The sequence below is a fragment of the Morone saxatilis genome, unplaced genomic scaffold (genome assembly GCF_004916995.1).
Source record: "Morone saxatilis isolate NCDOM2014 unplaced genomic scaffold, NCSU_SB_2.0 Contig11, whole genome shotgun sequence".
Classification (NCBI taxonomy): domain Eukaryota; kingdom Metazoa; phylum Chordata; class Actinopteri; family Moronidae; genus Morone; species Morone saxatilis.
Window position 1 is genome coordinate 11,144,991 of NW_023339663.1, and position 24,994 is coordinate 11,169,984.

Genomic DNA, 24,994 nt, shown 5'->3' on the forward strand with positions numbered 1-24,994 from the left:
GTGTGTGTGTGTGTATGTCTTCATATCACTATGTTTGCATACAGTCATGGGGAACATAACCCACATAGCTTCTGTGCTCCTGGACATCAGGAAAGTGATTCATTTTTTCCTTCTACACATTTGTATTCAAGTACACTCTAACACCACCCACACAAAGCCTTTTTTGTATTAGACTTGATCCTGGGATAGCTTGGATTTTTGCCCCAGGATCCCACAAGGGAACAGACATTTGATTACTGTACTTGTCAGCCAAAGAGAAATCCCCCCTCCTCCTCCTTCCCATCCTGCTCAGGGGAGATAACAGAGCTCTTCTGTATTGCAGAGACACTTTGTTATGTTCTGCCAGATCGGCAACCAAGTTGTTTTTGGCTACAATTTATTGGCATTTATTTTAATTTTAGCTCAAACTGGAGATAAAATCTTCTCCTAAGGTAAAAGGAAATGTAATTTATCTCAAATGGTGGTAAAAACTGATAAGGTTCAGAATTATTTAACTATGTGATAAACCTCTGTGAGGAAAATTGATTAGAGCAAGTTGGTGTAAATTATTTTTAGCATGCAGAAATAATCAATTTCACAATGGAGTTCTGAATTAAGACAACTGTGTGTATTTCATAGCCTTCTGTAGCATGACAGATGTAAACCTTACTAGACAACACACTCGATAACAGATTGTGTCTGATATAATTTAGTTAGGTTTGTGCTGCAATTCGACTGTAACAAAGTTATTTATAACACCATCTCTCTTTCTCCTTATGATTCAGTGATGTCTGAATTTATGTGATAAATGTCAAAATGTAATGTTAAAAACAATACGATGTGACTTAATTCAGGTCAAATTCTCATCAAACCATTTTGGTGACATTATAGTCTGAGGTCATTGCTCATTCAGTAGGGGCGGGTGGATGGTAAACGTATTCATAAGTGAGGTCAGTGTGACTTAACTCATGAGGGAAATCCGCTCCTACAATAATATCAAATAAAAAGCCTAAATTAAATGTTCTATAAAAGAGGCCAGATAAGATGACTGAATTTCTCTTTTTGGCAAATTCATAGAGAAATCACACGGACACTGGTGACCTGAGAAGAAAATGAATGTGAACAGAAGCATCAGTATCTTTAAGAAAACATATCTTAAATTGTTTTCACAGTGAACTCAAGGGGACGATGAGGTGGATAGTGTTACAACGTCACACTTTATTTGCGGTAGCTTTATATCTAAAGAGAAATCAATGACAACAGCTAATACATGGCTCATAACAATAAAGCATTGGGAAAAGTCCCTAAGTGTAATCTTGAAAGCAGTGATACTGTATGTGTGGTCAATATAATGTAATTACAAAAAAAGGAAAATAATAAAAAATATCATATCAAAGACCCTGCTTACTCTCCTCCTTATCCACCACACCCCCTCATTAAACACTTGGCAGTTACAATGAAATAATAGACCAAACACCAGGTTATAACTTTACATATTTCCTTGTTAATGTGTTCAGAACATCAAAAGCCTTTCTACAGTAACATGACAATGCAAGCACACTCCAAAATAATGAGGACCAAATTAAACCAGCTCTTAACATTTCTGCCATTTACTTCAGAACAAAACAGTGTTTAGTCTTTCAGTCTTGTGAAAGCCATAAAGGTTACAGGGAATACAAATAACCCAGATATGGACCCAGTGAGTAATTTGGTCTGACCAATGAGATGTATGTCTGAAGTGAAGCCTGTTGCACAAACAGAGGAGGAAAATGGCAGAAAAGTTCAACTCTGTTGCTGCTCCCACTGAACCCATAGAGCAGGGTGAGTGACAAAAACACAAGAAACTAGACAATGCTGAAACTGCCAGTTTGGGATGTTAATCAAAGTAAGAACTATTGGAACGGATGATTTTTTTCTTTTTCTTCCTGGTGTTAGCTGAAATAAGTCGTGAGCCTGAATGCACCCCTTGCACTGTTCAGCCTCGTTCACCGGCAGAAAACATACTCGGTGTAACTGGTCCACAGTTTGTCTTCCCCTGGGTCACTGCCACCGTACGAGCACGTCCCGGTAGAGTTGCAGGCTACCATGTGGAAACCAACCTCGGCCAGTCGGTCAAACGCCTGCTCCAGAAAGTTATACTTGAGGTAATACCTGGCGGTGTATTTGTCAGGCGGTCGGTCCGGGTCGCGGCTCTCGTTCAGGGTTTCTCCAAAAACTTCTTTAGCCAGAGAAATCTTGCTGCAGACGGTTATTCTGGCAACCCTGCGGAATTTAGCGTCCGCCTGGATGTCTCTCCCGATGGTGTAGCTGCCTCTGTACCCGATGGTGATGTAGCCGGCGTCGGCCCCGGGAGAGCGCAGGGTCCGGTCCGACGAGGAGGTGACCGGGCTGGTGACCTCAGCCTCCTCCGGCTCCCCGCTGTCCTCCGCGTACGAGCTTTCTTTACTGGCCGCTGCCAGCCGCCTCGACAGCTCCGGCAGCTGGAAGAAGTCCGCTTCTTTCTGCAGCCTTCTCCTCTCTTTGAAAAACTCGGGCAGGAAAAGCTCGGAGTCCCGTAAGTAATCCAAAATGTAGCGGAAGAGAAAGCCGTCCCGGTCGAAGAAGAAGCGGCCCTTGCTGTCTTTTGGCAGGTCGCCCGGGGAGCTCTGAGTGAACTTGCTCCACAAGAGTGAGTTGGGGGCCGCGGTGAGAGTTTCAAGTCGGGTCACATACACCTGCCCACCCACGTTTAACTCCACAATCTCAGGGAAAGTTGAACTTTGGCTGTCGGTTTGTGCCATCTCTCTCTATAGTGTCCCTGTAGGTGCCCTAACAAGGACGGGTAGTTGGAGAATCTCCTCACTGTACAGAAATGTTTGTATTGGTTTGGCTGTGTGGGAGGAGAAGGAAAAGGACGGCCAACAGAGACATTAACTGTTCACGGGGAAGCTCTGAGAAAACACAATGCTGCATTCAAGGGCTCCCTGTAAGCATCAACTTCCTGCTTTAAAAGTTCCCATCATGATAAGCCTGTCCCTATATCAGCGACCTAGCCTAAAGATTAACTTAAAAATAAATAGTCCATTATCACAAGAAAGCAAGTACAAAAAAAAGTGCTTCCATTTTACGCTGGCTAATTTACATAATTGAGAATATATTTTTTTACATATTTTTTGACAGCTAAAGTTACTTTTTATGTGCACCGCTTATAAAATGTGATGCACTATTACTGTTTCAACTACCAACAGTAAATAAAGCTGTTAGGAACCCCACCTTACATAGCTAAAATGCTGTAGCACAGCGTCATAATAGCACTAACAGGGGCCATTCTGCTTTACTGCATGTACTTTTATGTACATGAGTTATTTTATTGTGTAATACTTCTTCTGCCACTGCTTATATTTTTTAAGTTGCGTGTTGAGTAGAGGTAACACTTTGCACATATCAGCCTAGGTCAAATTCTACAAATGCGTATAGTTATATAGTAGTTACAGGTATAGTTGTAACTAATTTTCAGTGACAAGAGGTAAAGATTTTGCTTTGAGCCCATAATGGATAATCCAGGTTTTTAGTGCTAATTGTAATGTCTTTATGACTTTGTCAAGTGAAGTCAGGATGTGCTGATATCTGTAACAGGATGTTTGTGTCTTTTTGCAGCACGGTTCTTAACAGTAAAAAAGCTCAAGATGTTAAATTTTCATGTGCATGCATTCCATTTGGCTGCAGAAACTTTGATACAGTATGTTCAGATGATATTCATTTAATATTAATTATTATTAGTAGTACTTACTGGAAGCAGACAGACTTATGAGGAAGATGTTATTATAACAACCATAACAACTCTCCATTTATTATGTTTACATAGAGCACTGGCATGTTAATAACACATTATATAACCTGTCACATGGTGTAGTGATTATAAACAGTTATGATACTTAGGATCAATCACACGCATCCTTTGTACACAAGTTCTTGGCCTTGGTAACATCACTTTCATCGTAAGATCCTTTTAGGAACTCTTCAAGAACTTCTAAGTTGTGCTCAGAAAAAATAAAGAAACTAAACATTTCCAATTTCATGACAACTGGGCACAAAGAGTGTGTGATATGATCAAAAGCTCCAGTACAGCTACTATTACGACCTTGGGGTAAGTATGTCCTATGGCTGTTATTATAGGATTTTTTAATGCATTACAAATGATTGATGTAACCGTTTTTGATGCTGTTATGAACTGGGTGTCAAAGTGTTGCTGCAATGTGGAATAGCTGTGGTTTTATTAAAGGAACCAAGCCATTAGGCTGCATACCAAAGTTCAGGGGGCCAGGGGCTTTACATTATTTGCCCTGGAGCATTTTTTCTTCTGCGGCCCCCAGAAATCAAACTTATCCTCTGGAAATCCCACATTTTAGAACTCTGCATATAAGGCAAAGTTGCACTGTGTTTGACATGAATGATTGGTTAAAAACATCACCTTGGCACAGGCTCAGCATTTCCAATATGAAATGAAATAACTGGGATTCCACCAGTAAACCCACAATTTTCCTGTACAACTGAGAGGGGATGTAGTAGCTTATAATTGTGCCTGGGGTCTTTCTGTGTACACCCCCGCACTGAAAAAAAAAAATAACAGGCAAAGTTTAGTGGAAATGATGTACCAAAAACCGAAGATAAAGCTGGTCTGATTGATCTGTGTCTCCAAAATCCCTTGAAAAGAGGCTTCACTTTTTCTCAAACCCACATAAGTCTTAACCCAGGATCGATTTCAGCTTAACACCACAGAGCTCTTTGATCTAGTCTTGAACTGCGGTGTAAGCTGTATTCATATTTTAGTCTACACACCAGTATTTCTGCTCAGGAGAACCACTGGCATTATCACTCATAATCTGAGTGAGATGTAATTGGTCTGTTATTGCAGATGTCTTGCTATGATATTGCTTAGAAACAAACTAACTTTGAGCAAACAGAAACATTTAGAGATACAGCCACTGCCTGCAGAAATGATGTTGAAATGAGTCGATAAATTAATTAAACCACCATCTCCACTGTATTAGACATTATCATGGTTATTGGTAGTTATGACATCATGTCCAGCTTTTGCAACTGAAAGAACATAAAACATTGCTGCTTTCTTGACACGTTTTTGTTTTAGAGAATACACGTAAACGTATCACCCAATCGCTCCTACGAGAAACAATCTTTGCATTAGAGTGACATCTAGTGGGCAATGAGTGAAGAAGCAGGTTGTTGTTCTTGGATTACTGTAATGAAGTAATGAAATAAATTGTTGAAAGTGAATTAAGGATTCAGTATGGTGATTAAGTCTCTCTCTGCACACCACACCTTATCTGTAATCCTCTGTCCAGTCTTGACCTCCTGTCTGTGTCATCGCTGTTAAATGTTACCACTTTTCTCACAGTCTGGCAGAAGATAATTGGCCAAAGAGGTTGTAACATATAGCTTTCCAGCCATTCCCTAGAGAATATGAAGGTTAAGAGATATGGTAGCTCATTTACTCATCATATGTTCCCCTCTGAGACCCATCAGTTCATATTTCTGAGACAATACATTCTGTTGTGTTGAGTGTTGATGATCCTGACAGAATACATCAGACTCTGACATAGACTTTATGTTGATGTAACACAAGTGGTGGTTAGACCTTTAATTTTGGTTGTACAAAAATGTGTTTTGGTTGTTTAGAGAGAGAGGAAATACAAGTATATTACATTGTGATTATCGGTTTTGTGAATTTAAATTGCTGTTTAATTCCGGTTAACGTCTTAGTCTGGGGAGGTTTTTAGGGATAGTGAAATCTTTTTGTTCACCTAAAAACAGGTTTGCTGTAGTGAAAGAATTATTCAGATTTTCCTTAAGTAAAAGTAGAGTACAATACCTATGTATTGTAAATATAGTACTTAATTACTTTCCACCACTGGTCTTCTGTAGAGGACACCAGGATTTACTATTGTTTTACTATGATTTACTATTTTTTCATATCCACAGTACAACTAGTGACAACAAATTGACTGAGACTGAGACAGACTGATGAGATGATCAGAATCCACAAGGTTACTGTAGGTACATTTAAAGTACATGGAAGTTTATATTTAGATACAACTTTAGAATTTACAACACGTCTTTTTAGAAGACATTTTTCAGTCCACCTGGCTCCACCTAGTGGTCATAAGATAGATAGATAGAAAGATAGACTTTTCAGTGCTTATACTCTCTATCTTTATACATGTTTTTTCCGGATGTGTGTGTGTGTGTGTGCAGTGCTGTATTATGTCATCATGTCAATCATGTGACCTCCTGCTTGTGACATAAAGCAGCTCTCTGATGTGACACCCAGCCAAACACTGTCACTCTGCAGTGTACTGGAGTGTGACCTTCGCAACACTGTCTCTGTGCTTTCTCCAGCACCCGGCCTATCATCCATGTGTTTTCTTCCCTCTCTCGCCCTTACCCAGCCCCTCTCCAGTGATCCTCTCGCTGCTCCTGTCTAACACAGAGACAGAGACGAGGGGCAGAAACCTTTTCTTCTTCTCTGTCAACACAGAAACACTTGTCCTTACTCTTTCTCTCTGTCTCCGAGACACACTTTGACTTCTTGTGCCACTATGCTAGAACTGTAGTATAGAGTCTTGTCTGTGGAGGCTTATACACATCCATTTTTGACCATTCATTGCAATACTATTCATTTTAGTTTGGTTGTGTGGCTCTGCTCATGTGATGCTCTGCGACAAATCTGAGCAAGCTTGACACAGTCCGTCCCTGAGTTCACCCCCCACCCCTGGAAGAGCCTGGGATACACAACATTTAATGGACATTAACACTTCTCGTACAAGTATGTGCTAAAAGAGGAAGAGAGATGGGAGGTATAGAGAGTTAAATTTAATGTAGCAGCAAGCATACAGAGCTCATTGTTGTTGTATGCTGACTGAAGGAGCTCCAAATGTTAAGTCATTAAAAACATAGTACTGTGAGATATGGACTTCTGTGATTGGCGGAGGTATAGAACATGTGACTGTAAAATGACTTCAGTGCCTTCTGTTTTAAGGTCATACAGGGAGCTAAACACACTTCCAATAAAGGATGAACAACATTTGGCCTCTGAGATCTTTACTGGACCTGTGAAACTGTGAAAATATTATTGGACAACAAATGCAATAATGGTGATGGCAAAAAAAAAAAAAGAATTAGCTTCCATAAGAAGGAGTTAGACCAAAGCTATTGTAAAAAATAAATTAGTACAGTAAAAAGGAAACTGAATTCACAAAAGTGTGCTTTCTGTAAAATTGTTACACTGTCCCTCATGCCAGGAAGAAACAAAGTATCAACAGTGAAAGGTCAACATTAAGTCCCCATAGGAAGTACAACACAGTGTACTAAACATAGATATAGTATATACTCCACAAGGGGTAAACTAAAAAGAGTAAAATATACAACAGTTAGCCCAACAGTAATTCACCAGTCACTGTGAATGTTGCATTAGGGGTTAGTAGTAAAAATGCAGGTGTAAATAATAAAATTAATAATGGTTGAATTCCATTTAGCTGCTTGGTTTCAGGGTCCTGGTAGTGTGCATGTTGGCTCACTGTCAAACTGTCATGATTTACTGGGATACTTGAACAAAACAATGCTATCGTTAATGTTATTAACACCTGTGCTTTTCCTGCTGTGACGAGACAAAATGTCTGCTGTGAAAAAGAGAGAAGGAGTGTTTGGACTGAAAGTCTTAAAATGAGGCCTCCATTTATATATTTTTGTTGATTTGTTGTGCAGTTCTCTGCTTAAATCCTTAAAGGCTTTTTTACTTCCTTATTGTGGTTTAAATGCAAATTCATCCCTCCCCCATTGTTAAAGAATGAGAATGTGTGTGTGCGTGTGTGTCTGTGTGTGTCTTTAGTTTTACTCATGCTTTACGTGACTTGACCGTGTGTGTGTGCGTGCATGTGTGTGAGCATTCTCGTCACCTTCTCCCAGGGTTACGTCGGCACCCTTGTGCTCCTCAATCAGCTCTAATGGATCCTCTGGCTCAGACTCAGCTGGGGCATTGATACTAAAGACACTCAAACACACACACACACACACACACACACATATAAGACAGGGCGGGGCTGGAGGCTTGTGCGTCGTGATGAGCTAAGAGGTATGAAGACGACCCTCCTAACATTTTCTTCCCGTCTTTGTCCTTTGTTTTTTCTCTTGTGCTTCGCCATCACTATCCTGCAATGCTGCACCTCCTGCAGTCAATTCAATGCAACGCTGTAGTAACCAATCATAACCAGAATTACATTATGTAAAATTTAACACAGTATCCAATGTCTTGGGTCTTGAAATAAAAACATTTCTTAATTTCTCTCTCATCTAAAAAATACAATTATAAAACATAACAAAGAGCATCTTCATCAGAAATGTCACTTTTTTACTTCTGTGTCTTTGCTTTATCCACCCCCCACCCATCACCGCCACCAGGACCCTTGTGTGTGCTTGTGTGTATGTGAATGGTTCTCACGGGTCCCATCCACCCTTCCTCCCTCAGCCTTCATTTGGAGAGTGAACAGGTCCCCTGGGGCTAATGTGTGCTTTTGTATGTGTGTGTGTGTGGTCGCTACATTATTCCCCTCACTGACTTTCTATGGAATGAAAAAATTGACTGTCCATCTAGCATCCTTCCTGTCTTTAGAAAAGAGACAAGCTGAGGGGAACATGCTTGTATGGCAGCCCTCATATGTATAAAGACACAGTCATGACATAATATAGAGAAATACAGATACTACTGTTGCATTAGTATTTTACAGTTGTTTTATAATTTTAGCTCAATTTTCACAACAGACTTTCGATTTTAAAAACTCACACGTTAACACACATTTGGCCTTTAATTCTCACACATCTCATACCAAAACTGCCATTGCTTATACAAAAATAGCACAAAAAAAATCAAAAATATAGGCAGAGTAAGAATGACTTTTGGAAATATGTTTTATTACTCTAATCATTAAATATGTTGTAATACTCTAAATATAGACATAGTAGAGTCTTCACCGCAAATCCACAGTGATTATTCTGACAGCATCAGTTTTTGTTCTGTATCCACCACAAAGTTTGGGTTGAAGACATCAAACATCTAATATTTTATTAACTTGTAAGTTTAATCACCTATTAAACAGTAAGCTACAGTACAATAATAATAGTAGTGTGTGACTGGAAAGCATGTAACATTTAACCACAAATTAGTAGCAGACACTCAAGATGGCGCTCAACATTCTGACAGAAATTTGCACATTGAATGTCTTCTATGAAAACTGAGCCCAATCAATTGTAAAATACTATAACATAAATAAATTGTGTAATAAAAAGATTATATTCAACCAAAACCAAAAATTCAACCATCAAAAGAAAAAGAACGTAACATGACTGTTGCTTATGCACTTCAGTTTCACATGCAACAGCTTTTTTTTGTTTCATTCTCAATCTCTGCGCTGCTGACTCTCCATACATGCAGGTCCAATGGCACAATTAGATTCTCATTGATCCACTGGAGCTGATGGCGCTCCACCACTTGTAAAATCTAGTCTTGGAGAATCTGAGTAACTATTAGACTCACATCTCTAATTCCATATCAGTGAAGCTGATTCATACCTCTGACTCATTAAGAATCAGGGAGTTTGCTGATTGCAGAGCAGTCGCCTCCTTCCTGCGGTGAGCCGCAGACGGTCTACCTGCAGCTGGCCCGAGTGGAACAAAGCTGGTTCTATAATTAGGTTCTCATGGCTGATTCGATTAGAGCAGCCGCTACGTTCATTTAGTTAAAGATGCTCCTTAGCTGCTTGGAGGGACTAATGGAAGAGATGGAGAGATATATGGGAAACAATTAGACATGACATTATCTTATGGTGTGTGTGCATGTGTGTGTATATGTTTACAAAACAGCAATACGGCAAAAACTTCTTTTCTTTTTCCTTAATACTTATGTTAATATGCCATACACATACTCTCACATGTCTTCTTATCAAACCTACATCACTTATTTTTCTTCTCCCCTTCTCCAACCCTCTTCCGATATTTCAATTAGCTGCCTGGCAATTAAATTACAGGGGACATTACTTAAGGACATAAATAGTGGCCTGCCGATGTGCCTCAGCCTCAGATGAGATATGAGCTGCCCTGAGTCACATTATCTGGAGAAGAGATCCATAAACGATATCTCATGTTCTACGTCATGTTCAAATCACATGTTTTTCCTTTTCTGGGATAACAATAAGAAATATTAAAGCTCCACTACACTTAAAAATGTGTTCTGCATATTATTACTTCACTTGGATGTCTGACCTCCACCGTGCAGAACGATGGCTGTTATGATCTGGTGAAGAGGAAAAGTTTCTCTGTGGTTAATTTAAATCTCAGTTTAAGGCCTGCACATATGAGGATGTTTTTAATGACAACTAGTCTGGAAGCCAGTCGTGGTCCAGTATGTAACTTTTAACAAGGTAGTATAACTTTTTTTGTGGAAAAACAATATAACAAATAAAAACAGCAAAGAAATGTAAACACCAGTGAAACAGTGCTGACAGGACGGTGTTCTGGGTAGCGGGTGTTTGGAGCCTGAGTCAGATGAAAGCTCTCTAGGGTTAAAGGCACAGCCACAATCAAATCTGAATTTTGCTTTGTGATTTCCTTTATAACTCTCATCGCTTACACATCTCTTGTTAAAGGGGAAATCAAGAAAGTGTGTATTGCACTTGTATAAAGTTGGGCTGAGAGACGGATTAAAAAAGAATAGTCAACATCAAAGCAGCAGAACTTGAGAGGTGTTCATTTTTATTTGCTCATATGAGCCAAACTCCAAAAATATGGGATCCTATAATTCTCTTAATGCAGTTCAATAGTGTCTTTCATCAGATGGTTCCTTCCCATCTTTAAAACTCCAGTTAAGTAACAACATCAGTGCTTAGGCTATTCAAAAAACAACATTCCTTATCACAAATGACATTTGACAGTGCTGGACCTGGACAGTCACCTTGAGTCCTCTCCTCTTATTCCTGACTCCAGCACATTATAGATGTCTATCTGAATGCACCGTCTGCTCTCTGTAATCTCATTACCTCATGTTCACATTGAGAGAAAGTGCTCTGGTGGGATCTTGATTCCCAGAATTCCCTTTTACCTCTTGGTTGGTATGGGGAAATAAGCCAGACAACTGTAGGAAGATAAAATATAGGGAAGGAAAAATTGTTAACATTTCACATTTTAAAACTGTCCATCGGCCAGAGCTCAAAGTCTGGCTGGTTTCCTTTTGGGATCTAATTAGACACTTAAAGAGTTTCCTCCAGACTAAGAAGGAAAGTAAGAATGAGAGTATAAGAGATTTGGAAGGGTTTCTTATTTTGGAAGGGTCGAGGTTTTTTAATAAATGGAAAAGAAATTCAGAGAAAATATGGGTAAAAATAATAAGCAGTAATAATCCGCATGGCCAAATATCAGTGACTCCCAGAAAAACATCATAGGACGTTCTAAATATATCCAGCAGTTATGAATGAATGACTATGCTTTGGTTTACATCCAAATGCTCCCCCAACAATCTCCTCCTCATACGTTAAAGCCGTAAATAAATGGATTGACTTTTGGACAAGCGACAGTTTTCCTTCATAATTGTTAATTATCATGAGTGCTCTCTGAGGTACTTTCTATGAATGGAGATGGGACACTCTCTCTCTCTTTCTCCACCCTCTTGTTCTTTTTATGGGATTGGTCTTAGTTCTCAAGGACATCAAAAAGGACGCCAGCAGTTGAGGGAGGAGGTGCAGTGGATGGGTGGGGCACCTGCGTCATTCCTTTGCATCAGGGTTGGTGGATTTTATGGCAGTGGGCGCCAGTAAGCTACACCCCCTCTAAACCCCACCCAAGTCCATCTTCCCTGCCTGACCGCCAACAACCCCACCCACCCCCGGGTGGCTCCTCCCAGAGTCCCAGACTAGAGAGCACAGCACTTAAGGTAATGTAAATAACCAGAGAGGAAAAGCTATTTTAAGATGCTGTCTTTCACTGTGGCCATGGAGGGGGGACAAAGATGCAAGCCAAGCGATTGTAATTTCAGTCACGTTTTCGGACATGTTCTCTTTTTTTCTGTCTACCATCTAGCTAGCTGAAGGGCCTGGCAAACAAGAAAGAGCCGGTGCCGGCTGCAAATTCAATGCAAGCCTTTTTCGAAAGAAAGATGTTTTTAAAAAATATATATATATATTACAGTAACAGGCAGCTGAAGGTCTTGAAAAGTGAGTATAAGATGCCCCCTTTAAGCTTAAAATTACACACAGGAAAGAAAACTTAGAAATCATTCAAATGAGACCTAATATTCCTATAAAACCAAGTTCCTCCAAAGTGGTCGTGACATAAATCTGAGGGGTCACTTTTGAAATTTAAAGCTGTAATTTAAGTAAAGCTGGATTATTCTTAAAGAGGATTTTTAACAAGAATCAGAGAAAAAAAAAAACCCAAATATTATCTTACAAAAGTAGAATTTATATATTTTCCTGAAATAATTTGTTCTTTTTTTATTGTTTCATCTTTTATGACATCAAAAATAAATAAACATTTAGACAGCATCCTTTCCATCTTATATGAATAAATTTTAACCAGCATTATTTGTTATCTATATATAATTTTTCTCCATATTTTTACAAACATACACAACACAGAGAAAATAATCTGCACACTGCTGTTAACAACAAAATTATGAACAGATTTAAAAAATCTGAACCTGCCCCCACATTTTTCTGCAACAGTTACTGTTTGACTTTGCAAAATCACAAACAAAAACATACACAAACAGCAGTCAAAGTACACTACTTAATATAATTTGATCTTTTTGTAGAGGTTACATTCATCTTCAAGTCTTTGTTCACAGCAGAATGACCAGAGTCCAGTCACAACTGTGGAAATTACAAGTATCTCTTTTTATGAGCTTCATTAAGGCAATTAAAATACAAGATAACTTTTAAACACTAATTTACACTGATTCTTATGATTAAAACTGACATTAAAGAGGATATTAGCTAATGCTTCAAGTCTACTACCATAACTACTGCTTGTATATTTTCTACTGAGCATGATATATGGATTGTTTCTGTCTTGAATCACAGTCATGATGTGTTTACCAGTAATAATTAATAATATACACAAGAGACATGATTGCCTTTCAAAAACGGTATCAAATAAAATCAACTGGGTGTTGGTTAATATGAGATGTATTTCACATTTTATGACTATTTGATTTATAAATCAGAAACAGTGCTACAAATTAAATTAGGTTACATAAAGTTACTGGCTTGATATGACATATTGAAGCTATAAAATATCCTGTTTTCCATATTTCCTTATTTCCGTCTCTCACAATCAGATTTTTATAATAATATCTGTTCAGGTGTGTATATGTGTATGTTATTGCTTTTATCTAATCGGTACATACATTGGTGAATAAATACCCTCGTTCCAAACTAGTTTTGTGCTGTCAGTCACTTCGTGTAAAGTACCTGTTATCTGTTCATCATCCCTTTTCATATTTCTGATCAAATATGTCACCACTTTACGCAGCATCTCTCATCTCCACTTATCTGCAGTTTGATAACGGTCTGCTTTTTCATTAGTGATAAAAAACAAAATTAATCAAATAAGGAGTCTCTTTTTTCTTTTAGTATATCTCCAAACGAGTTAAAAAAAGGATGAATACAGTACACCCAACTATCTATAAGTACTATATGAGTGTATGTGTGTGTGTGTGTGTTTGATGTACTTCAACTACATGTCTGAACAATCAGCAAGCTGCTACACTATATATCCCGACAGGCTGTTATCCATTCACCACAAGCGGGATGTGGTAATTTGTAGTCCCAAGAGAGGATGTTTGCTTGTTGTCTCTTAGTTTTTACTTCTTTTTGGAGTTTCTGACAAAGTAACCAGTTCTCTGGCAGTTCAGTCACATGTTTTTTTTGTTTGTTTAATCACATCCTGAGTTTGTCATTTTTCATCATGGTGAGAGGAGTCAGGGCTGGACTCCTCCTCCTCCTCAACGGTTTCCGCTGGCAGCGTGTTACGGCGTGTGAAGGCGGCCGCCAAGGTCACGCTCAGCCGTGGTTTGACAGACGACATCTCCGATAGCCCGATGTTGTTGCCACGAGTTACAAGCGTTGTCTTATCCATAATCTCTCCGCTATGCTTGGACACAACAGCGTCGAGGAAGTCGTATTTGTGTGAAATCTTGCCGCTCTCAAACAGGTACTTTGCCAGGTAGGAAAAAGCAACGTTACCCAGAAAGGAGGCGACCATAGAGACGGTCTTGAAGGGAAACTTCTGGATGACAACATCCTCCATTTCTCCAGTTATGTGGTGCATCCTCTGCTCAATGGTCCATCCTGGGTAGTAGATGAAAGGAGGCAGCTGCAGGTAGGGCTCACCTCCACCTATACGCAGTACCATGCCGAACAGGTAAGCAGCCACCGAGCCGTAAGTGTTGGTGCCTTTGACAAAGAGCACACTGAGCAGCTGGGGGAAGATGATAACGTAGACCAGGTCTGAGCTCAGGTACCAGAGGCCATAAACTGTCCCGGTTACCAGCGCCATCAACGTAGCAAGGCCGCCGAATACAAAGATAGTGATGCGCATCACCCACACGATCTCACGGTCAGACGCCTGAGGAGCAGAAAAAGGATTGTGACATATGCAGAACAGCCAAAAAAAAACAACTAAAAAGACATTGATTTCGTATAAACTGTCACACAAGTACTTACCGACTGTCTGAAGGCGAGCTGATAGATGTTTCTCGCAAACATGGAGCTTGCTGAAAGGATGGAAGAGTCTGCAGATGACATGACAGCTGCAGACACAGCACCCAGGCCGAAAAAGGAGACGAATGGCGGGCAAAGGTGTTGGAGCACGATGGGCAGAATCATGTCTGCTTGGTCCCTCTCTTTAGGAGGAATGGCACCATAACTTGTCTGGTTCCAGTCTGAGTAAGGGAAAGATTTAATGAAGATTTAAAATGACACATCCAATATGCCCAGTATACATGTATTAGGCCACAGCTTACTTAGTATATGGTACGCAGTAGGACTTCAACAATAACAAATGAAATATGATAGCATTGCAACCTTTCTTTTTCGTGTAGTGTCTTTGTTTTTTCCCCCACAGTTCATTAAATCAGTTTTGCAAAAGTCGGAAACTCAAAGATTTTATTGATGATGGGAATAAGCTAGAATTGTATTTGATTTTTGTCACTTTAGTTTTGTAACGACAGTTCATGTTTATGTTAAAACAGGAAAAAACAAAGTTGTGTATTCTGATGTTCACCGAGGAATTTGACGCCTAAAAATCTGGAGATCAGACCTCTAATTTGGTCCCTTGCCTCCCTCTAATGTAATATTTACACAAGCAGCGTGGTTATTAAATGGATTGCTGCTTCATTATGGATGAGGTGAACCAGCTGCTATTTACCAGGCTCTCTCAGATCTAAGGGCAACATGGACCCATCCAGGGCCTCCACCCCCTCCCCCGAAACAAATACACACAGACAGACTGTGCATATGCAAGCTCATGTATTAGCTCTCTAACCTGTGGAGGCCCCGATGGCCCCGATGAGAACGGAGGGCACAGCCATGACGAGGCACCCGAACGCAGCCAGGAAAGAGAGGACCTGGGCGTAGGTAGCCGAGGAAGCAGAGAGGACTCTCTGGAAATACACCTGCCAGGGTATTCCTCCAAGCATCTGCAGTTAGAGACCAGAGTAACATTCACAGAAGATAGTCAAGTTAATTTTATTTATATGGCCCAAAGTCACATATAGTATATATATATATAGTTGCCTCAAATGTATAATTTTTACAATCTATAGAGCATATGACACCCTCTACCCTTAGACCCTCACTTCTGATCAGGAAACAACTTTTTGGCAGAAAGATTTATTGCTGATATGTCAGACTGCATGAAACTCCTTGCCATAAGGTTCAACCAAATGATTTGATAAAGAGCTGTCTATATTATTATCAGTTTTAACACCTTAACAGCAGCTGTCAAGTGAGAAGACGACTATTGTCCCATCAACAGTTGCATCAAAATGCAAAACAATAAAGAAAAATGTACATTACAGGTTGCCAGAGCCAAAAATGTCTGGCTGTCAAACTAAATGATTTGACTGTCACTGATGAGTTTTCTGAAAATTTAACAAATAGTCTCAGCATGGTAACATTTAGCTAATCACAAATAAAATGACCTTTTTCCAGTGTGAGTTCTCAGTAGACTAAATTCTGCTTAAGTGAGAGATGAATAGGTTGTGGTTACTGTACCAGGAGGCAGAAGTTGTCGATCCAGACCCAGGTGTCCTTCCTGTTGATGCTGCCTTTCCAGGGCGACTGGTACACATGCTTCACCGCAGTAACAGTAATGTCTGTCACCGCAGGGTTGGTCAAAGCAAAGGGGACACTGATCCACTGTAGACAGACAGAAATACAGTAATAAACTTTTACAAATTATACCTTTTAGCTCTTTAATTATCCCACCTTAGTTTATTTATATAATTTCCAGACAATTTGTCCCAAATTAATCTTTGCTGTGTCGTTTCATTTCACTTTGTGCCCTGTACTTGCATAATATTATTAAAAGTGATTCCGCATATTTTAAATCAAGGTCAAAGTACATTTGGTGTGACAAACACAGTAAATCTACTCAAGAACTAAGAACTAATTACAATAGTTACTATTATCTACTTTTGACTTGTGCTCAGCATGAACCTACCAGGCCAATAAAGATACAGAAGAGCTGCACAACATCAGTGTAGGCCACAGAGTAAAGTCCTCCAACCAGGGTGTAAAAGATTGCAATGAGTGCTGAGATAACCACTGACATCTTAATGTTGATGTCCACAATGACACTCAGAGTAGCACCTATGGTCATGAACAAACAGATGAAAGGATATTATGGCCACCGCATCATCCTATAGACAAAAACTCAAACACACTTTGAATGTATAGCCCACAAGAATAGTTTATTTAGTTGTAGACAGAGACATGAACTTACCAAGGGCAGATAAGATGGCGGCAGACCAGAAGATCTCACCCATGAGTGCAGGTATGAAGAGGAGGCCACCCATGCGTTTCCCATACATCTGCTGAAACGGGTCCAACATGGTGACGTAACCTCGTGAGCGCATGGGCTTAGCGAAAAAAAGACCACCTGAGACAATGAGTGGACACATTACAGGCTGAGCAGTGAAGCAACCACCATCAGGACAGAGAAGGCCCTTGAATCTAGACTAAACTGCCTTTTGTGGTAGAAAATGTACATTTATACGTATTTAGGGTTTAATATTGCACTGTTTCTTAACATAGATTTGTTTCAAATTGACAAAACCATAAAAAAACACACCATGAAAAGAAGCTAATACTTTAACAAACAGGCATAAAACTTAACAAGGACCCCGATGAAGGTTTCATTAGCACTGAACTCAATCATTTCAATAAGGTATGTGGTCAAAATACCCTGTTATGGTCCTGCTTGCAAGCGATATCATACCAGTATTTTACATTGTTTTGAACATGATAAATACATAGCACCACTCACCCACAACAAGACTGAGGGCATATCCAAAGGGAGCTTGTGCCCAAGCTAAACCATAATCCGGTAAATACACATATTCAGCTGTGCCATTGATGTAACCTCCTCCAACCCAGGTCGCTGAAAATCACACACACACACACACACAGACACATAAATGTGACCTCTAAAGAAAATGATTTTTGAAATGATTAAAGAGAGGTGTTTTATGCTAAAATAAATAGAAATTCAAACAATTTATACTGTAACTCTTATTCTTCCATGAGGAAAACCCATGATATATGTCACTTTGCCAAGTCCATTTTGAGTCAAAGAATTCGTCTGAAAGCTGGTAAAGTGAATGTTTGGCAAATATTTCTAAAAAAACAACAACTGAAACATCAAACATACTACATTAGAATACATTTTTATGAATTGTCTAACACCAAAAGCGGATTCTTGAGAAAAGAAGAAAAGATTAAATATGTTAAAACAAGCCATAGCTACTAAAACCAAATGTTACTGAGTACATAAATACAAACTTTACCTGTCATGGTAAATCCACCGACAAATAATCCAATGTCTCTCCCTCCGACCATGATGGTTTCGCTGCGGTCGGTGCCCTCCGCCTCCCCGGAGTGTTTGTTCTTCCATGCCGCCCAGATGCCCACGAACAGGATCAGTAGATAGAAGATCGCGATAGCCACAAGCCCCTCTACATGGATGGTCATTGTCGCACCAGTCTTCCGCTAGGAACGGAAGGGCATGGAGACCTGTTTTGCGCACGGAGAAGAGAGGATCAGATATTCCGTACAGTTCAAAAACAATCATTTTGCTTTTAGTTTTCCGCGTTAGTTGGACTAACAACAGAAAGGTGCCAACACTGGGACATTTTAGTGCCTTTTTTAACAGGTTTTAGTTGGATTAGAGTTTCAACTGACCAAACACGCGTCGCCTTGTTGTAATAGAAACATATAATAACAGTCCAAAAGAAATCTATTTAATAATTTCACGCGCTCTGATGACCCTGAAAAATGTCTCCTTTTGAAATATGACTTTCAACTCAGTACAGGTTATTGTGGCTATTCTACCTTACTCTACATGATCGTTAGAAGTAAAGTAAAAATTGGTTAAAAAGAAACCTGAAAGCTCTATTTTTGCATTCCTTTAGGGCAAAGACATTCATGAAATAAAATAAATCAAACAAATCTGAATAAGGTTTAAAAAGTAATCACGGTTGATATTCTATTTTGTTAGATCTGTTGGTATCTGATCAAACCTTTTCTCTATTTTCTATCTCTCCTTTCGTCCTTCTATCCGGACACATGCGCGTAAAATCCAAATTACGCACAGCTAAATATAGGACTGCCTTATCCACATCGTTATCGTTAATAAAGATCTCCACTCAAATGAATTCGATATCATCTTTTAAAATACTATTTGATAAACGAACCTAAACAGTTTAAAAAAGCTTGAAAAACACGACGCAAAACTTACCTCAAGTGTTTCTTAGAGTCATGTGCTGGGGCACCTGAGGCAGAGAACGGCGAGCAGAGCAGTCGGACGGTTTATTAAGAGCCTCGTCCCCCCAGTTAAATGAAACGTTGGTGGAGGTCTCCCGGGTGGCTTACTGGGGTTTATAAGGGGGCAGGTGCCGTCAGAGGACTGATACACGCGTCAGAGAAACCAAACGTCCCTCTTAATGAGCACCTTGCATGGAAACACGTCACAGTGTCCTGGCTGATCTGACTGGAGGAGGCTGGGAGAGATTCCTGTACTCCATAACGAGGATGGATGGCCGTCTTACTTTTTTTTTTAAACCACTGAATAGCGTGACATGAATTTTAATATCAAACGTTGCATTTTTCACTTTAAATAATCAAGAATTTGTGGAGAGTTTTACTCTTCACGTGGCTCCTGCTCCTTCAGAGTCAGTGCGTAACAGCCGCCTAATTGCGCAGCCATACTTCTTGTGGCCTTTTATCCGCTGTCACTGTCTGCCCAGCCGGCATTTTACCTTACAACCGCAATTAACTTTGCTCCACAGAAACAGTTTTTGTGGAGCGACTAAGGAGGATGAGAGACCACCCTGCTGGTGCCCTCTGTTCTTTGCACAGGAGAAAACTGTGGAGATAAATTTGTTTATAAAATAACTGCTTGAATTTAATTCTCATCAGTTTTCTTTTTCTTAATCTTTTTTTATTTTTTACAGCAATTCGCCCCTTACTCCAACACCTTCTTGAGCAGAAACGAACCACTTTTCCTCCTTTTTTTGCGGCCTATGAGCACCTTTGAGCAATTAGAAATTATTTAAGTACACTGCGTCTGTCACTTTCCCTTCAGGATGTATATCAATGAACTGTGTCTACTTAATGGCCTCTTCTGCCTGAAGTCGTTTAATCGCGGCTACTCTTGTCAAAAATGACAGGCATCCAATTAGGATGGATCCTGAAGAGCAGAGGAGAGATTTAATGATACAGTCTGACCACTTAAAAAAAAAAAAAAATCCTTGGCACACACACACACAGAATGAGACACACGCACAAACAGTGTAACGGAAAACGTATTTGCTAAAGATAGCTGAGGTGTTTACTCATCAAAAGAAGGAGTGACAAGCCTGTTTTAACCGGGAAACGCACACAGCGCCCCGTTCTGGACAGTTTCAGCACCATGGATAGGGGCTCATATATTTATCTCTGCTGTATCTAGCTGAAGGGTTACATTGCTTAATCTTAACTGTACCAATTGATGGGACTGTATCTTAATATGAAATATCATTTTTTTGTGGTCATTTTTAAACAAGATGTTACTATATATTTTGACATAACTGTGATGTTGATTTCTCTGAATCTGCTGGTTATGTCATGGTGTTCGTTTTAACCAATATGCCTGTACTAAATGCTTTTTAGTGTAATGCCATTTCTTGCTCTGACTGGGTGTTTTCTTTATAATGTGTCTTGTTAATTTAGGGAATAACAATCAAAACATTTAATTGAAAGGCTCAACTGTATATTCTTCTGATTCCTATTTAAATCTTTGACCAATCTACCAAACACAGAATTATAAATAAAGACAATTTAAGAATTTAATTTATTTGAATAATGTTGACTTAACTTGGACTTTATTGACATCTCAGAAGTGACTTTGTACTACCAATGCGTAAATCGGAAACATCCGGAAGACAGCTGGAAAGGTTCCTAACTGCATGTTTGACAGATGGCTGGCACATGACCTTGACACTTATACAAGCCAAACACTGAATCTGAGTGTGTACAAGTTTGTGGTTTGATGAAATGATCCACAAACACATGCTCCTCAATCATGTCATTATATCAACATATGGATACAAAACAAACATCATTACAAAATAAACTAGCGTCCTGCACAGCATCATAAGAGGAAAACGTATAACTTGTGTAAACGAATGTTTATGTTTAACCAAATAAATTGTTCAGGGCCCAAGGACTCCAGGTTTAATGAGCAGCTGTTGCTGGCAGCGCTCAAGATGTTAGTGAGAGAGAGTGAGAGTGAGTGAGAGACACACAGAGAGAGAGAGAGGATCCACAGATAACATAATCCGAAGCCGGAGTGCTGTTATTCCCCTAAATCATGAAACAATATTCATTTTCCATAGCATTTATTCTTTGAAAATTACCACATACAATATAATAAACAAAATACACACAGCTCGTTTGTTGATATAGTTTGAAGAGTCTATAACGTCTCTGATGCTAAAGTGAACCTGTGCTCAGAGGGTCTTTGAAATAGATGTCTGGAGTATATGAAAGTAAATCACCACTCTGAAATGTCTTACAGGTAAAAATACAGTATATTACAAAATCAATGTAGTGTACTTAAAGCCACTATGAGCAGGATGTGAATATTTTGGACTTGGGTGTCCCCCAGTGGTAGTATAAAAAATAGATAAATATGAGTGGACTGGAGGTGAAACAGACCAGATTTCACTGGAAACGTATCCTTGCAACAAAAACATTACAGAACAGTCATACACAACTTTTAGGATGTAAAAATTTGAAACCGCCTGATAGCAACAAAAACAAATATTTTCAGCTTGCATTTTTTGTCTTTAAGCTAAAATTATCAAGTATTTGATCATTTGAAAGATTTTTAAAACCTTGCTCAACATGAAACTTATCTGTGAAGAAAACTTCTCTTCGGTTGGTTTATGTTGAATTTTGAACATGACTTTTCAATCATTCACAACTTAAATGACGAGGTTTGCTGTATAGCACAGTCCTGAAAGTGAACCGGACTGTAAAGACAACCATTATAAAAATATTGTGTTATTTTGGGGGAAAATATTTCATTTTTGGAGCGTTACAAGGCGTGTTTGTAGTTTCTGTAGTTTCTGTAGTAGCAGTTTTGTAGTAAAGTTTACAGATGAAACATTTAAGGACAAAATACCACAGAGTACATAAAATAAAACACTATTATTTTAAATATTTTATCTCACATTTTTGTATGTTATTCCTTTTTGCCTTGAAGCTATTCAAAAACAGTGAAACACCTCCCACCAGCTATAAAGCTTTGTTGAGGTGATTGAGCTTGACAGAACCTAAAAAGCAACCATACACTCTGATCTGTACAGAAGTGGTTTTTAATGTAAGCTTTCAGCCAGTGGCTAAACAACAGGATCAAAGGCTTGCATTAAAAACTTTTGTGCAGATGTCTGCCTTTGAATCACTGAAGTACCATGAGTCAATTGTAAGAAGCATTTTGTTCGAGTACATTTCTCTTTGAGCAATGAAATAAGGCAAAGGTAAAAACTCTAGTTGAAAAATAGTATTTGAAGTTTGGATTTTTAAGCAAATTTTGGCTAATTAACTTGACATTCACTTCATGACTATCTACCTTGTTACGCTAAGTTAAATACATATAAACACTTAGCCACAAGTAACAATATGTACAACAAAAATCTACTGGGTCCAAGAAGACATTTAATCTTCAATACGCAAAACATAATTTCACAGCTACTCGAAAGCTGAGCAGAGCTGCATGAAGTATTAGCTGCAGTAAAGACACTGTAACTTTTGTTTTTAATGTGACAATGAGATGGCCCTATATGCAAGTTTGAGAAAGGCAATGTGCACTGGAATGCATGAACATTTTCTGGTATTTGTTCAACAAATCAAACAAAATTTCCCTCAGCTGAAGAAGTAAACGATAGTTAACTGAACTGTTGTGATGCTTCAAACACAAATAATAATGTATCTACAGAGGCCCTGAGACACATGAGAAAAAGAAAAGAGCGTTTGGCATATTTCAGAGGTGGAAACCATTTCTAAAGGACCTTCCTTACAGGTTGGTTTGTATGTATCAGCCCATTGCACACATATCGCAGAGACTATCACCAGCTCTCTAGTAATGGTGATAAAACTGCAGATGAGAGCATTGAGCCAGTGGCTGAAACATGTGCATAGGACCACACAATAATGTTGGTAATTGTGAGCCAGTACACAAAGGGCAAAATACATTGAGTTGACATCATTGGTATAATGAGGTGTCAGCTGTTCTCTTCAGGGAAGCTGGAACATATCATTTGTCATGTGAAACATACAAAATAACACACCACCTAACAATATGTCTTTTCTAGATCTGGTATTCATGCTTCCTAAAATGAAAACAGCACCAACTACAATAACATATTTAAGTGCAGTTATAGTATCATGATCCCTGTGAGCCTGTTACACAAATATATTGAGGAATGGGAGGGATAATATTGTTATGTTCCATATTTTTTGCATTTTACTGCCCTTTTTTGAGACAGCTTATCAGTTTAAACTCATATCGCTTGTATGGAAAAGTAAGAATTTGCCCCGAATGAATGTGACAATGTTGCCTATTTGTAGGTTTCTCACTGCACTGTTATTACTGGTACCAGATAATCAAATAATGTATCAATTCTGAGTGAACCACGCCAGCCAAGAACCATCAAAGTACCACATTAAAAACATTACCATCCCATGGTACTTCTGAAAACAGGGTCAACCCATCTTTCAGAAAAGATTTCCATGGATGCTGCTGCTTCTGGCGTGTCCATCCTCATGCCCTCACGTTCTCATTGTTTTGATTTGATCTGAAAGAATATAAATGCAATCAATCAGCAATATATACCTTTATAAGTTATGTAAAAAACAGTGTCATTCATCACATCCCATAACAGTGGGAACCAGCATACTGAGCATGTGGATCAACAGTGGAGAAATAGATTACGCAGCAGGAGAAGTTTCTATGGATATTTTGTATCCATTGTAAATACTGTGAATCCAAACACACCACTACTGAGCCACATTTCAAGCATTTGATACTCAAGGGATAGACTTCTGGTTGAGTTTTTAAGACTTTGATACCAGATATCAGCACCAGCCTTATTGGAGAACCCTTGATCCAGTAGATGCATCAGGAAGCCAAATGACGTTAGGTGATTAAGTTGAAGAAACAAAGTTTTGGATATGAGGAGTTATAGGAGATATGAGGAGAGCACAGGAGTACACATACTGTACTGCTTGTTCAGAATAACATCTTGGATCACAGTCAAAGTCACCATATTACAGTAAACATGGTAAGGAAAAACTGGGGGAGTTTTTAAAAAAATCCTCTACAGCTACGTAGTACCACGATAAATAACACAACACAAAACACCCAGTACTCACTGCATAATTTGATCTATGGAAGGATTTGAATGACAGCATTAAACATAATAAAAAGAAAAGAAGATGATGTTGACGAAGTAGAACAGACTAAACCTTGCAGGTTAATAAAAAGTTACGTGCTGTGTATGTTCCAGTCATACACAGATATGCAATAACACAAATATATTGTGATGCAAAGAAAAACAAAGAAATATTAAAATTCTCCACATTTGTAGGATTAACTGGGAAAATGTTTGTTATTGGTTAAAATAAAGCAATGTTTCTTATTCAGAAGTGTTTTTTTTTTAAATGACCATATGAAATGTAGATAAAGGGTGTTTTGATATATATGCATTCTTAATTTAATAGTGAACAAAATGACAGTAGTCACTGCAGTATGAGCTCAGCACGCCGTCACACTCTCACTTATATGAACTCTCTTCATACCTTGCAACCAGTCGACCCCCTCCTGCAAACCTTCTCCTTTCAGAGCATCGGTGGCACTGGAACATATCAACAAATCATATTTAGAAAACTGTACCACAAAGTGCCTACTTTGTCAGAAGAAATCGTAAAGATATACCTGCACCTAAATATGACATAAAAAGGTACCATGATATGACAGGTGACTTGTTTACTACATGCATGTAAACTTAGTCAGTGACACATCCTGGTTGTTGAGACTAAACAGCTGTGTTCTGGTGTCTCCAATGGCAGAGGTGCAGGTTAAATACTACAGCGTTATTTCACAGAAGATTCCAATTTGTCTGTGATAACTACACCACTGCCTCCTCAATTGC

The 24,994-nt window shown here is 39.0% G+C and overlaps 3 protein-coding genes across 3 annotated transcripts in view; all 3 read right to left on the reverse strand.

Moving 5' to 3' along the window:
- Nucleotides 1-1,177: 1,177 nt before the first annotated feature.
- On the reverse strand, nucleotides 1,178-2,900 carry LOC118321167 (BTB/POZ domain-containing protein KCTD12-like). The gene has a single exon (XM_035652389.1). It carries the CDS (start codon nucleotides 2,757-2,759, stop codon nucleotides 1,965-1,967), a length of 795 nt encoding a protein of 264 aa, XP_035508282.1. The 5' UTR covers nucleotides 2,760-2,900; the 3' UTR covers nucleotides 1,178-1,964.
- Nucleotides 2,901-13,974: 11,074 nt separating this feature from the next.
- On the reverse strand, nucleotides 13,975-18,298 carry LOC118321063 (high-affinity choline transporter 1-like). Its single transcript, XM_035652248.1, has 8 exons — nucleotides 18,089-18,298; nucleotides 17,569-17,682; nucleotides 17,026-17,181; nucleotides 16,744-16,892; nucleotides 16,296-16,439; nucleotides 15,565-15,718; nucleotides 14,745-14,962; nucleotides 13,975-14,646 (listed from the first exon to the last, which is right to left on the reverse strand). The coding sequence occupies exons 1-8, from the start codon at nucleotides 18,270-18,272 to the stop codon at nucleotides 13,975-13,977; spliced, it is 1,791 nt and encodes a 596-aa protein (XP_035508141.1). The 5' UTR covers nucleotides 18,273-18,298.
- A 2,863-nt stretch (nucleotides 18,299-21,161) lies between these two features.
- Nucleotides 21,162-24,994, reverse strand: part of arl6 (ADP-ribosylation factor-like 6) — a gene marked incomplete in the record, with an annotated part of 5,095 nt that continues 1,262 nt past the window's right edge. The window contains 2 exon segments of the mRNA XM_035682097.1: nucleotides 21,162-23,638; nucleotides 24,642-24,697. Of these exon segments, the coding sequence (XP_035537990.1) occupies nucleotides 23,613-23,638; nucleotides 24,642-24,697 (82 nt within the window).